A 15,611-nucleotide genomic window follows, 5' to 3' on the forward strand; every position below is an offset into this window, starting at 1 on the left:
AAGAAAAAGGAGACAAATGTGCAAATAATTTCTGCATCCCCACAGAATTAGTAGTGCTCCAAAAGAGAAAAACCGTGACTGTGGTATACTGAAAGCTAACGGATGAACGTGTTTCAAGGATTCAGCAGACTTTCAATTCCAGCACTATGGCAAAATAGATACTTGAATAATATAGAAAACAAAAACAAAGTGAATTTGGGAACTCTGAAATATAAGAATCAGAATCAGATTTCACTTTGGGGACTTCAAACAAACCCAAGTGAAGCACTTTTATAACAATGTATCCAATAATTTGAAAACATTTCTCAAGCACTAAAAAACCATTTATAAAAACTTGTTTGCTGATGGCTCACACCTGTAATTCTAACTACAGGAGATCAGGAGGATTGCAGTTCGAAGCCAGCCTAGGCAGTCTGTGAAACCCTGTCTCTAAAAAAAAAAACTCACCACAAAAAAAGGGCTGCTGGAGTGGCTCAAAGTGTAGGCCATGAGTTCAAGCCCCAGTACCGAAAAAAAAAAAAAAAAAACAAGCAAACAAAAAAACCCTGGTATTAAAAAAAACCTTGTGTTAAGCCATAAAGTCTACCTTAACATGTTTCTAAAAACTGATAAAAACTACAGACTCTTAAAACAAAGCAATAGAAACTAATAGTAAGAAAGAACTAGGAGGCTGGGGGAGGGGTGGCTCCTAGAAAGCACAAGGCCCTAAATTCAAACCCCAGTACCTTGAGGCGGGGGGGGGGGGGGGGGGAGCAACAGAAAGACCATCTACTTTTAGAAATTTTAAAATGTACTTTAAAGCTGATGAGATGGCATGTGTCTATAGACCTTTACTTGGGAGGCCAAGGCAGGAGGACCAAGAGTGTCCAGAAGTTCAAGACTAGCCTGGGGCAAAATGGGGATGTGGCTTAAGAGGTAGAGCAACACCTAGCAAGAGAGGCCCTGAGTTCAACCCCCACCATCTCAGTACTGCCAAAAAAAAAAGAAAGAAAAAAAGAAAAAGAAAAGACTAGTCTGGGGAACACAGTGAGATGCTGCCTCAAAAGAAAAAAGCCTCACTTGCCATAAGAAACAAATGCAATTGATTAATGTGTCTGATTTACTAACTTGTTCCACAGTATTATTATCTAGGTTGTATTTTTTTTTCAAGTTAAACAAAGATTTTTAAAAATTAGGTATGAACAGTTAAAATCACAGCGGTAGCTTCTGAAAAATGCAAAAAACACATGGACACAGCCTATACTCAAAATTTTGAGGATCCCAAAGAACTTTTGCTTTTATGGAGTATATAGCTACTGATATCTACTGCATTAGAAGTTAAAAACTGAACATTTTTAAAAAATTTTAATTCACTTTACCAATAAATCTATTGTATAAAATGAAAATATTTTATGAAAATAAGTATTTCAAAAACCAAAAATTATTAGAAAAGTGGCATTATTTTACAACTTTCTTTTTTAATGTCTGGCTTATGGCAGGTCTCCAAACTATACCGTAAGTTGAAATAATGGTGAAGCGTGGACAAAGACCAATGGTATGGAAGAACTCAGATGGAAGCACCCACAACTTTGAAATTTGGTTTAAGACAGAACTAGAAGGACTCTTAGTATGGGGCTGAGACAAATTCAAAATCTGTATTTAAAAAAAAAATGAAACTGGACGCTTCCTCAACCCATAAGGATTAAAGACTTAAATGTGAATGTCCCAAACAATACTTTTAGAAGCCCACATAGGAAAGAAATTTTATGACTCACAAAAAATTTTTTAAAAGAAGTACAAATTCAAGCAGAGAAGACTAACAAACTCTCTTAAGGGATTCATCAGGACACCATAAAGAAAGTGAAAAAAAAATCTTAAACTGGGAAAAGAAATTAGCCGTACAAAATAATGCCTACATACCAGTAAAGGACAAATCAATTTAAAACAGCCGAAACACAGGAATAGGCATTTCATAGAACACAAATGGCCTTACTTACTTACATGGATCCTACTCCACAAAGAGCTTCATGGTAGATACTTTTTTTTTCCCCTATAATTATTTAGGAAACCAGGAACATACATAAACATCTGTGTAATCTTAAATTTGATACTTAAAAGGTGTTTCAGAGGACTAAGCTTTGAAATATCTCAGGTCTCCTGAACTCTAAAACAGATCCAAAGAGTTGCATTGCAATTTATCCAATTTACATAATGTTCACACCTAAATTCCTACACAGTAGTGAAAATAAGTTCTCAGTTTAGGCTATAAATTAGAATTACCTAAGAGCTAAGATACATTCCAAAATTCATGCCTGATCAATTAAATCACAACCTGGAGATAGTATTTTTAAGTTTCCCAGGTGATTGCAATATGTTGACAAAGCTGAAACCACTAATTTGAATTGTGCAGACCAGTCAATTTGACAAAAACTAGGGAATGGCACTGATCTACAGTGCAAAGCATTTAAAAGAGTCTAACAAGGAACCTGGATATAGCAACATGACATTTACCAGTTTCAATCTAGCTTCAACTCTTCTGGGTTAAAGGCAGATGAAACTTAAAATACAGTTAATTCACATTATTCATGATAGGGAGGTTCTTCAAACTCCCACCAAACACTAAGTCAATAAATACTGAACTCACTGCTCAAGAGGAAACACAAGATTAGACTCTTATAAACCACTTGTCAATCTAAAATAACCCTGCATTTTTTGTATGTTTTTGTTTAAAGATACCTCATTGTTGATTCACTGACATCAAACTCACAGCCAACAAACTGTAACTTATGCTCCAATGAAACTTACCTAATACGTGTATTTCCTTCATAAGACACATGACAGCTTTCTCACATGTAGGAACCCTAGACTATGCTTGGGTGAAGTCACCAACAAAAAGCACAAAAACATAAAATACATTACACTAAATAGACCTTGAAAAGGACACGTGTATACTGTCTGGGATGAACAAGTCAGAAGACTTTCAGATGCAATTGTGTGGGCAGGGTAACTTAAATTCTTCCATGCGCTGTAAGTTTGTAAATCCCAAAAGAGCTCCTTCAGTACTGATTTTAAGGCTATAAATAAATTTGATTAAGTAGGTGAATTCACAAATGCTGAATCTGTGAATGAGGATGGACTGCAAAGGTATTTAAAAGAAAATCAAGGGGGGGAGGGGGAGAGGTGGCACAAACAATGTATACACATATAATTAAATATAAAAACAATAAAAGGAGAAAAAAGAAAATTAAAAGTAGCTCCAACTAGAAGATTTCCACTAAGTAACATCAAATGCAGAGTTCACACCAGTATATCCAGTTATGTAATTTTCTCCACTAGAATCCTTTAATTGGTCTTCCTGTATTGGGATTGGGGATTTAACTCAATGGAAGAGTGCTTGCCTGGCAAGTGCAAGGCCCTAAGTCCAGTCCCCAATACCTAAAGGAAAACAAAACCAACAACAACAACAAGAACCTTGTATAATTTCCTTATATATCTTCTTTTAATGCAGTACAAAAGTAAAAATTAACTCAGGTGTGGTATTTCACAACTGTAATCCCAGCACATGGAAAAGTGGGGCAGTTCCTCAGTGTGGTATGAATTTATAATGATGTATTATTGACTTATAACAACATATACATTTGGCCCTCAAAATCCAAGGGTCCTTCAAATTGAAAGTTCCGTATCTACAGATTCAAACAACATTGAATCCAAAATATTTAGGGGAAAAAATTTCATCTGTACTGAACATGTATACCTGTCACTCTTCCCTAAAAGACATAGTATAACAGCTATTCACAAGGATTTATTAGATATAAGTAATTTAGAATGACTCAAAAGTATACCAAGAGAGTTCTAGGCCGGTCTGGGTTACAGGACCACAGGACCAGAACTGTATTAAAAAAAGAACAGAAAAATAAGATGAAAAAAAGTATCCTTTGTTTGTATGGCCCAAACAATGTATAAACATATGAATAAATGAATGAAGAAAAAATAAAATGTCTCCTAAAAAAAAAAAATCCTAGAGGGCAAACAACTATTATATGCAAATTATATCCCATTTTATATAAGGAATTTGATCATCAGTGAATTCTGACATTCTAGAGTGGGGGCAGGGCCTTAGAACCAATCCCCAGGCAGCTATCAAAGGATAGCTATATTGGATCATCTTTTAACTTCCCAGTGCACAGCTTCTAAAACCCTGAGCATCTTTGATAACCAAAGGAACCAATTACAACAGAGGGATCGATCTTTCAGCTCCAACACCCTAACTTCTGGGGAGTAGCTAAAAATTGAAGGTGATCACCAATGACCAATGACTCAATCAATCATACCAAGGTTACAAAGCCTTAATAATTTAAAAGAACAAGGTTTAGAGAGCTGCCGAATTAAATAAGAACACATCCAAAGCAGAGAGTGTGAAGAGCACCGCAACTCCAGGAACAGAAGTCCTGTATTCAAGACCCTTAGGAATCTCACTCTAGGTACAGCTTTATCTGGCTATTCACTTATATCTTTAAAAATATCAGCAATTGTGAGTACACTGTCTTCTGGGGTTTTGTGAGCCCATCTAGGAAGGAAATTACTGAAGGAGGAGGCCTTAGAATCTCCTATTTGTAGTCAAGTTAGACAGAAGTTGTAGTTAACCAAGACCCTATACTGGTACCTAAAGTGGGGGCAATCTTGTAGGACCAAGTCCTTAACTATGGGGTCAGCAGTAACTCTGGTTAGTGATTGTATTGGATTTAAGTTTTGGGCATTCAGCTGGTGGCAGAGAATTGCTTTTTGTGGAAAAATCCCAAACATCAGGTCTCAGAAATGAAGTATATTAAATGGTAATAAGAGAAAACAGTAGGGATTTTTTCTATAGACTTAGAAAATCACCTCCAGACACAGTAGCAATCCTAGCTAATCAAAAGATCAGGAGAGTCACAGGACCATCACAGTTGGCAACCAGACTGGGCAAAAAAATCTAGCAAGACCCCCACCTCAACAAATAAGCTAGGTGTACAGTTGCTCACCTGCAATCCCAACTATTCAGGAGGCATAAGTAGGAGAATCATGGTCCAAGGCTGGCCCTGGGCAAAATGTTAGGCCCAATCTCAAAAAATACAGCAAAATGGCAGGGGGCTTGGTAGAGCACCTACCTAGCAAGCACAAGGCCCTGAGTTCAAACCCCATGCTACCAAAATACTAATTCCCGTATGATTCTATAACTTCACTCCTAGTATACATCTAAAGAAATTAAAACAGACATCCACATAAAAATGTACACAGAATGTTCACAATATCATTGCTCACCAAAAAGTGGAAACAATCCAAATTGCCAATTAACTGATGACTGTAAACAGGGAAACCAAGTATCAATTGATGAATGGATAAACAAACTGTTGCAATCATAAAGGATACAGAAAAACAGAGTAACCTCAAAAGCATTACAGTAAGAACCAAGTCACAAAAAGTCACACATTGCATAATCCCCCTCACTTATATGAAATGTCTAGAATAAATTAATCCATAGAGACTGAAAAGAGACAGTGATTTCCCAAGGCTGGAGAAAAGGGGAAACTGGGAGCAACTACAGATAAAGAGTTTCTTTTTTGAGGTAATCAAAATGTTCTGGAAACAGTATAGATGGTTGTGAATACAATAAAAGCCAAATGTATACTTCAGAAGGTAAGTTTTATTATCTGTGAATTATACCACAATTGAAAGGGAAAAAGCTGCCTTTTACAACTGATACAGAAAATTCATAATCTTATTTGGCTAGTTCTCAAATTTCAAGAAGGACTGGCGAACAATACATACCAATTGGAAACCATACTTCTGTCCTCCTTCCTGTGATGTGGAAATACAAAACATGACACATAAATCATAAAAGAAATCTGTTTTTATCCCACTGATAGTCAACATAGAGACCAGGAATAAGAAAAAAACAAGGAAAACAAGTTTTTGGTAAAGGGGCTTCAATGCCTATAGCATTATTATTTATAATTCACAAACAACTTCAAACGATTTGTGACATGAAATAATCTGTTATTTTACCCAATATGACTATTTTACCATCCTTTTTTATATGTTGAGGGCGGAAAGAAGTTACACAGGTATTAAGAGACAAAACTAGAATTCAAACCTAAGTTTATCTGATTCTAAAGACTGTTCATTCTTCAATCTTTACTGAGGGCTTCTTAATGTCAGGAACTCAATTGCATGCAAAGGAAAATAATTAACAATAAACCACAGGCATGAGGAATTTAGCAGTGTGAAGGGAACTGCTAATGCAGGAGTGGATGGGCTATTTTTCGGGTGGTCAGGGAAGACCTCACTGAAGAAATAACATTTGAACAAAAACCTGAATGAGAAAAGAAAGGAAGCCCTTCATATTGTGAGAAGAGCATTTCAAGTAGAAGAAACAAGGGCAAGAGACCTGAGGCAGGAACAGCAACTAATAAAACTGTAGAGACTTGAGTCTTTGGGAGAGATCAAGGTCTTTAGTTTTAATGGGGTTTTTGAACTATATTCTGAGTAAGACAGGGAAGCTACAGAAGGGTTGTGAGTGAAATATTTTTGCCTTTTGTTTTGAAAGAATCTAACAAGTTAAGACCGTATTTATGATACTGTTGATATAATCCAAATTGATGATGATTTAAATCAGGGAATTTTTCAGAAGAGGGGACAAACAGCTGATTACTGGATCTATTCTGAAGACAGAGTTGACATGATTTGTTAGCATAGAGCAGGACCTGGGAAATACCCTGGGCTACTTCATTTTAAAAACCTCAGATGGCCCATACCCTGGATCATCTATTGACATAATGACCATACCTGGATCAAAGATAAACATAATAGCCCACACCCAGGGTCAACCATTAAGATAATGATCCTAAATCCTCCTTAGGGAGCCTACTCTTCACATAGAGGTTAAACCAGGATGTGCAGGGAGGATCAAATGCAGACATATGCCTTCCCATATGCAGGCAGCCTCTAATGCCCTCTACTCAATGACCAAACTATTTGAGGGCCACAAAGTGACAGCCCTGATTTTGTGATGCCCTGAACTGCTCACCTCATCCCTGAAGGTTTAGTTATTTTTTTGGCAGTATTGGGGTTTGAACTCAGGGCCTCACACTTGCTAGGCAGGCATTTTAACACTTGAGCCATCTAGCCAGCCCATCAAGACATACTTTTGCTTTGCTAATAAATCACTCTTTACTATCTTCTCACTCTTCCTGGTTCTCTCAACCCACTGGGCCAATGTTCTAATGTTAGATTTTGTACCCAAGAACCAAGGAACATCTAGAACACCCCAACAGTTTGACTATGGGGTAGGAGGAATCCAAGATTTAGCAAATGAAAGGACGAAGTTGCCATGTGCCAACTAGAGAAAACAGGTTTAAAAAAGAGGAATAAAAAGATGCAGTTTATATATGTTCACCTCTCTGCTAATCTACTTTTGTTTTAACTACTACACTACACAGAAACTTTTGTGCAATACAGCTTTCTAAGTGGTGAAATAATTACTTGATATCAGGTCCTGTGTTTTTTGTTTCTAATAAAAGTTTTACAAAGGCAACTAAATGACATTATTGTCTTTTCTCAGAATAAAAACAACTCAAAGGCATGAACTTGATGATCCAAAAACAACACTCACACATACAAATATGGGCTGTCAGATGAGAAAATTTATAAAACACCTGATAAACAAAAACAAGCACTTTGCAGATAACATTCTTAATAAGCAGACCAGTGATATAAATTCATCTAACAAATACTCAATTTAGGCAAATACTAACTGTATTATCTGAAAGCTGCTAGATCATCCCTCTTTAAAAACTCTCCTTAATAATGTAGGCTATCTTTTAGACAGTAAAAGTTCACCATTATAATTTACTCAGTGCACAGCTATACAAAGAACCTTTTAAAAAATATCCATAATGTAACTTTTACTATAAATATTAAGGAATATTTCCTCTCATTTTCTTACCTACAGAGCTGTAACACAGTTATTTTAATAAGTGCTTAATTCTTTGTGTGAGTGTATGTGTTTTCTGAAGGATCAACTCAAAAGTCTCAAGCATGACGGACAACTGAGCTAGCACTGAGCTAATCCCCAGCCTAAATGTGCTTCTTTTTTTTTTTTTTCAGTACTGAGGTTAGAACTCAGGACCTTATGCTTGCTAGGTAGGCATTCTATCATTTAAGCCACTATGCCAGCCCCTAAATGTGCTTAATTCTTGACTGAAAAGTTAAATAATTATCTCAACTACTTCTCTTCAAGGCCAAACTTGTTAAAATGTTTCTTACAACTTCACAGTATCACTAAATTACAGAGCTGTGTTACATGTCTTTCTTTTCTGAGACTGGGTCTCTCTATGTGGCTCAGGTTGGCCTGAATTTGTGATCTTCCTGCCTCAGCCTCCCAAGTGCTAGGATTACAAAAGTGTGCCACTCATAGTTTAGTTGCTAATCCCAGTTTCACTACTCAGTAACTATGCAATTCTGAGTAGGTCACTTCCCCAACTAAGTAATAACCAGAAATCACTCTCTTTGCCTGCTGCTATTAGAATTAAATAGGGTTACATGACTTTTCCTTTCACAAGGTTATAATAAGAATCCAGAGGAAGCCTAGCTACTTGGGAAACTGAGATTGGAAGGATCATGGTTTGAAGCCAGTCCAGGCAAATAGTTCGAGAGACCCCCCCATCTCAAAATAACCAGAGCAAAATGGACTGCAGATGTGGCTCAAGCAGTAGAGCACATGCTTTGCAAGTGCAAAGTTCTGAGTTCAAACTCCAGTCATTCCCACCCAAAAAAAGATTAAAAAAAATCCAGAGGAAAACAAAGAATATAAAAATACTTTAAAAAACATTAAGGTCTGGCAATCACATAAATCAGTAAAATAAGGTACTTTGGGGAAACATGTATGTATTCTATAGGTATTCAATCTTACTATTACAGAATTAACAGATTTCCCTAAAACAGAATTAAACTAATGCAGACTTTGCTATTTAGGAATGCTTCTTGAAGTATCAAGTGCAAGTGATAGACAAATGTTTATTGTATTCATGAACTATGTGCACATTTAAGGGACAAGAGGAAAGTATTTTTCCTGCTTTAATGAAATCTGTGGCCCAGGGGAAGAAGCAGAAACTTGAAGCTTAAAAATGTAGCCAGGGGCTGGTGGAGTGGTTCGGCCTAGCAAGCACTCTTACCAAGGCCCTGAATTCAAACCAGTGCCGCCAAAAAAAAAAAAAAAAAAAAAAAAAAAAAATTTAGCAAAGTACAGTGGTGCATGCATATCCTGCCAGCTACAGCAGAAGTGTAAATATCAGTATCATGGTCAAGGCAGGCCTATACCCTTTAATAATGACATCAACAGACAGACATGTGGTATCTAATTGTCAATGCAACACGACTACTGTAAAAGTATCTTAAAAGCCCATATTCCAGCCAGATGCTGGTGGCTCACACCTTAATCCAAGATACTTGGGAGGAGACTGGAAGGACTGAGGTTAGAAGTCAGCCAGGGCAAATACTTCTCTGCATGTGGACTCAACAGAAAAATCTAGGCATAGTGGTATGCACTCATCATCCTAGCTACCATGGGAAGCAAAAATAGGGGAACTGAGGTCCAGATTGGTCCAGGTATAAACCTGAGATGCTATCTCAAAAATAATCAGATTGGGGCTCAAGGGGTGTGGCTCAAGTGGTAAAGCACCAAAGTATGAGGACCTGAGTTCAACAAAAAGTCCCACAAAGGGGGAGAAATGACCCAAACATTGTATGCACATATGAATAAAAGAAATAATAAAAAAAAAAGCTCCACAAAAAAAAAAAGCCCATATTCCATCTCTATCACTACAGTCAACTACCTGACTGAAAGGCAATGCAGTACTGTGACTAATCTAAAATAATAACTTCTAAGCCCTCTGAAAATTAGCACAAATTCATACTCTCCTTGTACTAACTCTCAACTTCCTTCCATCTAGCCAAATCAAGTCAACAGTCCAAAACCCAACTGGGTGAAAGAGGAAGAAAATGCACATAACTCATAAAGAGTAATCATCTCTCACAAGTATATCACTTCTTTTAGACTGACAAAAATCAAGTATTATACCCTAATTAGATCTTAAGACGGAAGGTTTCAAATTAGAAAAGCACACAAGGTAAATTTTAAAAAACTTCTAACTTAAGTAAAGTCAGAAAGAAACAGCTAAATTATAAACTTGAAAATATATTAGATTAAAGTTCCAAAATACTAAACAAGCTATGAGAAAAATAAATTATAAAATTAAAAAATGCAAAAATTTTAGTTTCACTGAAAAATATACCCCAATACTGCTACACTTTTCAAAATTTTAGACTCAAAAAAATTCACTTTAGTGAGATAATGCTTTTGCAGTTTGCAAATGGAAAGTGTATAACAAATAACCAGAGTAAAAATAAAAATGTGTTACCAAGAACTTTCCATTTAATATTTTTAAATTTCTTGGATTACCAAAATTACATGTAGATCTGTTTCTTTATTCTAACTCCTGCCAATTTTAAGTATCATCATTCTCTTAAAAACAGTTCCTTAAAATATAACCTAACTATAATCTTACTTGGTGATTCGTGACTTTGTTTTAGGAAGAAATAGTAGGAAGAAAAAAAAAAAAACGGGAAAGAATGCTTCAAAGGATTCACATAAGTGTGAAAAACACCACCTTGAGCTGCACTGAAGAACTCTAGCAACATTATACAGCAGAGACTCACAGCAATATAGGTATGCCAGAATATTGATTCCCTCATCTTTTAGTGTTTCAGGCACAGCTGTCCAGCCAGGTGCTCCCAGTCTCCAACAACCCCATTCATCTTAGTGTACTAGTCAAAATTATTTTCTATGTATGGCATGAACTGAAAGTAGATTGGGAAGCACTCACAGAATACATCCAAGCAAAGCTGAGTGTGGTAGTACATTCCTATAATCCTAACACTAGGGGAGGCCGAGGCAGGAGGATCTCAAATTCGAAACTAGCTGGGCTACACAGCAAGACCTTGTTCAAAAAATAAGTAAAACAGACTATGATAAAATTTTTAAAAATACATGAAAGCAGTTATAGCCCAGTCACTAAGCCATGATCACCAGTCTCCTTCAGCACCCTTACTTCCCGATGCTCCCCCAGAGACCATTTCCATAGATAATCATCATGTCCATTATTCAAAAATTCCAATCTTTCAACTCTTTGCTAATGCATTAGCAAAGCAACTTCCTGCTTCCTGAAGGCACTGAGGATATCCATGTATTTCAACAAGAGAGACCGCAGGAAGATCTTACTACTGTCCAAGGGATTCCTGGTGTGAAGGCGTTTAAGAAATCTGCCTGCTATGGTAATACAGCTGAGCATCCAGAATGTGGAGAAGTAATTAGCTACAAGGGTAAGGAGCACAAAACATATGCCAGGTCCTAGTAGACTAAAGATGGTCAGATGAAGGTTCATGGGTTCTACATGTCATGGCTTAAGTGAGGATTTCCCTGCAATGAGCAGAAATTTCCCTTCTGTCCCTTGTCACAAGTTTATAAACCTCATAGCATACGTAATATAACCATGCGGGGGCTTTTTCATAATAGTAATCTGGGAAGGGCCTTGCCCCCCAAAAAGCAGTTACAATCTCAACCTTAAAGCATATATTCTCCAATAAGAAATTCAAAGACTACCCTAAATTGATTTTTTTGCATTGATCTTAAAAGACTACTTACTTCATTTTTATCAAGTAATCAAATCCTGTTCTACATTTGTATAGTATGCCATGTTTTTAAAATATAGCTCCTTTTTTCTTTAAACAGGGTTTCAGTCTTGCTATGTAGCCCAGGCTAGCCTCAAACTCATGATATTACTGCCTCAGTCTTGCAAGTGTGGGGATTACAGGTGTGAGGAACTACACCGAGCAGGACAGTTCCTCTTGAAGCTTAAGTAACCTCATCTTCAATAGCAGTAATATCCTGGTATATGTAAGATAAAGAAATCTATTACAGATTTTTAGATGAGGCCACAGACCACCATTCTGTGTCCTCATCATACATTTTTCCAAATTGAAATGCCCAAAACTTTTCATTTCTTAACCTACTTCCACAAGGCTTCTCCAGAGCACCATCACCTTGTAATATAATACACAATTCAGTACTTTGTTCTTATGCTGACCCCCTCCACTAGACTATTAAATCCACAAAAACCTATCTGTATGGCTGTACTCCTCGCACCTACTTAGGTGTCTGACAGTGGCTCCTTAAAAAAATACTTGCTGAGTGAAAGAACACATTTGATATGTTAGTTGTAATTTTATGTATAACTTAGTTATTTTGAAAAGTGCTAACCTCTGCCATTAAGATGGTTAGGAAACTCTGTACAAAGACACAGAAATAATAGTACACAAAGTAGTATTATGTTTCAAAAAGATTGATTTATCTATATTATTTTTAAGATATTTCCAGAAAATCTTATCAGATTACTTTCAAATACAAATATAAGTTTAAGATTTAGTTTTATTCTGACTGGAAGCATCAGTATTCCACTTCCACTCAGAAGACAAAGGAATAAAGACAGGACAATGCTAAGTCTGAGACAGACCTTAAGACCAGAAAAATGCACTACCATTTTTTTCCTCACAATTTAAAATCACTATGTAAAATTCAAGGTTCTCAACATCTCTCTTAAAAACAAATCTGCTATCTGGGCACACCGTTGGCTTATACCTATAATTCTAGCTACCTAGGAGGCTGGAATTGAAAGGATTGTGGTTTGAGGCCAGCCTGGGCAAATAGTTCAGAAGATCTCATTTCTAAAATATAACCAGAGAGAAATGGACTGGCAGTGTGATTCAACTGGGAGAGTGCCTGCTTTGCAAATGTGTGAAGTCCTGAGTTCAAATCCCAGTGCCTCCAAAAAAGCCTAAACAAAACCAAAAACAAAAAAAACCCTACCTTTTCCAAAGTGTAAATCTAACCAGCTAATACTGCTCTCTTGTCAAAATATAATCAGGAGTGTAAATTTTTATCTTAATTTTAAAATAACATATTTATCTTAATAATCCTAAACCAGGTTATAATAAAAATGTTTTAATGTTAATACAGATAAAAATCTTAAAGCAGTCATATAGCTCATCTACTGTTCAACTGGTGTTCCACGGTTCCTTTTTTGGCCTCAAATGACGAAACTTCTCTAACATCTCTGGGGAGGCGAGTGTAAAGTATAATGTTTCCTGAAATTGTTCTTGTTTTTCACTGCACCATTTCGTGACATCTCTTCAATTAGAAATGCTATATGCAATTTTATTGTTCTGCAGGAAAGACCAGAGGGAGAAGCAAAGGTGAAGAGAATATTGTAAGGAAAAACAGGTTGAAAAGGAATAATGAGAAAAACAACAAAAAGATATCTGCACAAAAGAGGAAGACACAGAAAAGAGAAGGAAAAATACTTCTGTCATAGAAGAGAGAAAAAACCCAAAAGACAGATTTGCTTATTCTTTTACGAACAAAAGCAAAAAATCCTAAGAAAACTCGGTATCTTTCTTTACTTAAGGCATGTTATTAAAACTCCAAAAGGCATTCAGTTGACACTAACCTACATGTTTTAATACCGCTAGTCTATCTGTGAATTAAACGCAGTCTACAGATAATTCAATCTCTAAAAAATTACAATGGTGGTTGCCATCTTTGCCCAAAAAAAACAAACTCCCCGGATTTGGAGGGCGGGGGGGGGGGGTGGGGGCTGGAAATTAAGTTGGAAAGCAAGAAAACCATGTACTGCCAAGTCAGGTTGATAAGACAGAGGTCAACAAACACTCCTTACCAAACTAAGGCTCCACTAAAGGTCTGGGGAAGAAGCGCAAAGAGCTACAGCCTTAACGACCGCAAGGGTGGGGCATCGGAAAAAAAAATTAAGAGGCCGAGTTACCCCGGGAGGCTTTACCGGGGCTAGAGACAAGGCTAGGGAGCTTGCACGTTAGGCAGCAGGAGATGCTGGTGATCAGGGACAGCTGGGGCGGGGGAGATGGCGGTGAGTGCGAGACTGATAGAAGAAGGTACCCACGGGGCAAAGGACTGAGTCAAAGGAGAGCCAGCGAAGGGCCAAGCTGCCCGGCGTGGGAGGCCTTGGCAGAGGCCGCTAAGCCCGTCTGCAGGCAGCCGCCGGCTCAGGGGACGCTTTCCCAGGCCCCCACTCCACCCGCAGCCCCTCTCCGGGCCGCCCGGCCCCGGTGACAACGGCGGGCGCAGCTGTTTCCGCCGGGCCGGGCACCGCGGCGAAAAAGGCATCCCTGGGGCTGACCGGGAGACAACAGCCGCCGCCTGTGCGCGCAGGGCGGCGATTTCGAGACCACCACCTCGGAACCAACGCCAAACTTCACCCTTCCTTGTCCTAAGCCTTCTTTATCCCCCAACTTCCCGGCCGGCTGGTGTCCGCTTCGACAGACTGAGGACCACCCCCACACACACACACACACCTTCCTCTTTTGCCACCTCGCCCCTTCCACACGCCCCGGGGAGGGCGGAAGCCCGGCCACTGGGACCCCTCCGCAGCCAGTCCGGGTATCCCGGAGTCCTGGACACCGCCCCCGCCCGAACGCTCGCACCCTCTCGGCGGCTCCCTCGCCCACCCAGATGCAGCAAACTCCTCTCACCTGCATTGACGCCATGATGGAACCATCCCCGCAAGGCCAGCGAGGCCAGAGACGCAGGGGGCGGAGCCGCCGTGCTCGCGTCACGCCGCTGGGGCCCAACATCCCGGGCGCGGGGGGCGGAGCCTCCGATGGGAAGGGGATGGCGGGAGGGGATTGGCTGGTGCGCGGAGTGCCGGGGGCGGGGCGGGGGCGCGGTAAATGGCGCTGTGGGTACCCCAGGTCACACCGCGTTGGGCCCATCCCTATCCGGGAGTCATGGGAGGCGCCGCTCCAGTTTTAGCGAGACCTCGGTGGCTGATTTTGGCTCTGCCTTGCGAGATCCTGATGGTGTTTGTGTCCATGGGGAGTTTTTCGTCTTTCTAACGACAGGTGTACGGTTACAGGTTTTTTTTCCCCGTGTCTTTCCGCATCAAGGGAGCAGATAAAACTTCCCTTGGGGCTGCTTTCTGGTCTGCGGACCTGGAAACCTCCTCCTATTCCTAATTTGGGGTTCCCTTGTAAACGGGATTGGGAGCTGAACACCATTCTGGTCTTTTAAAGGCAAAGGCATTTAGATTTGTAGAGCTGAAACTTGCCTGAAAGCGGAGAGCGAATTTTGAAGTTTTTCTTTTGTGCGCGATTTCTGCTCCCTTACCCCAACCCCTCAATTTTAAATTTCGCGTATACTAATAATAGCTATTGTTGTTATGGCAGTCTAAACTTAGAGAATTGACCCTAAGCATGAATTTTTTTCAATATACCAGCGTCACGTTATAATACACACTTTTATACTTTCTATTATATTCGGATTCTCTTCAGCCTATTTCGTGGTGGGAAGTTTTGTAATCATGCGACCTACAGATGAATTTGGGTAGGAAATGCTGAGCATACAGAATTTATTCTAGGAATGAACCAATTCTGCCAACATCAGAAGCCACATTTAAAATGATCTTCCGGAACTGAAATGAAGATGTCACTGGTTTATAAGGGGAAAATGG

At 38.9% G+C, this 15,611-nt stretch overlaps 1 protein-coding gene across 5 annotated transcripts in view; it reads right to left on the minus strand.

Annotated features, from left to right (window-relative positions):
• Ube2w (ubiquitin conjugating enzyme E2 W) overlaps positions 1-14,728 on the minus strand; it is an 87,745-nt gene extending 73,017 nt beyond the window's left edge. For 2 of the 5 annotated variants that reach the window (XM_074068729.1, XM_074068733.1), the window contains exon 1: positions 5,278-5,391. In XM_074068729.1, coding sequence (XP_073924830.1) covers positions 5,278-5,376 — 99 coding nt within the window. In that variant the 5' untranslated portion in view covers positions 5,377-5,391. Of the gene's footprint in view, positions 1-5,277; positions 5,392-5,784; positions 5,815-14,634 lie in introns of those variants that run through there. The other 3 variants (XM_074068730.1, XM_074068731.1, XM_074068732.1) reach the window with 3 other exon arrangements.
• Between the last annotated feature and the right edge of the window lie 883 nt (positions 14,729-15,611).

The sequence above is a fragment of the Castor canadensis genome, chromosome 3 (genome assembly GCF_047511655.1).
Source record: "Castor canadensis chromosome 3, mCasCan1.hap1v2, whole genome shotgun sequence".
Classification (NCBI taxonomy): domain Eukaryota; kingdom Metazoa; phylum Chordata; class Mammalia; order Rodentia; family Castoridae; genus Castor; species Castor canadensis.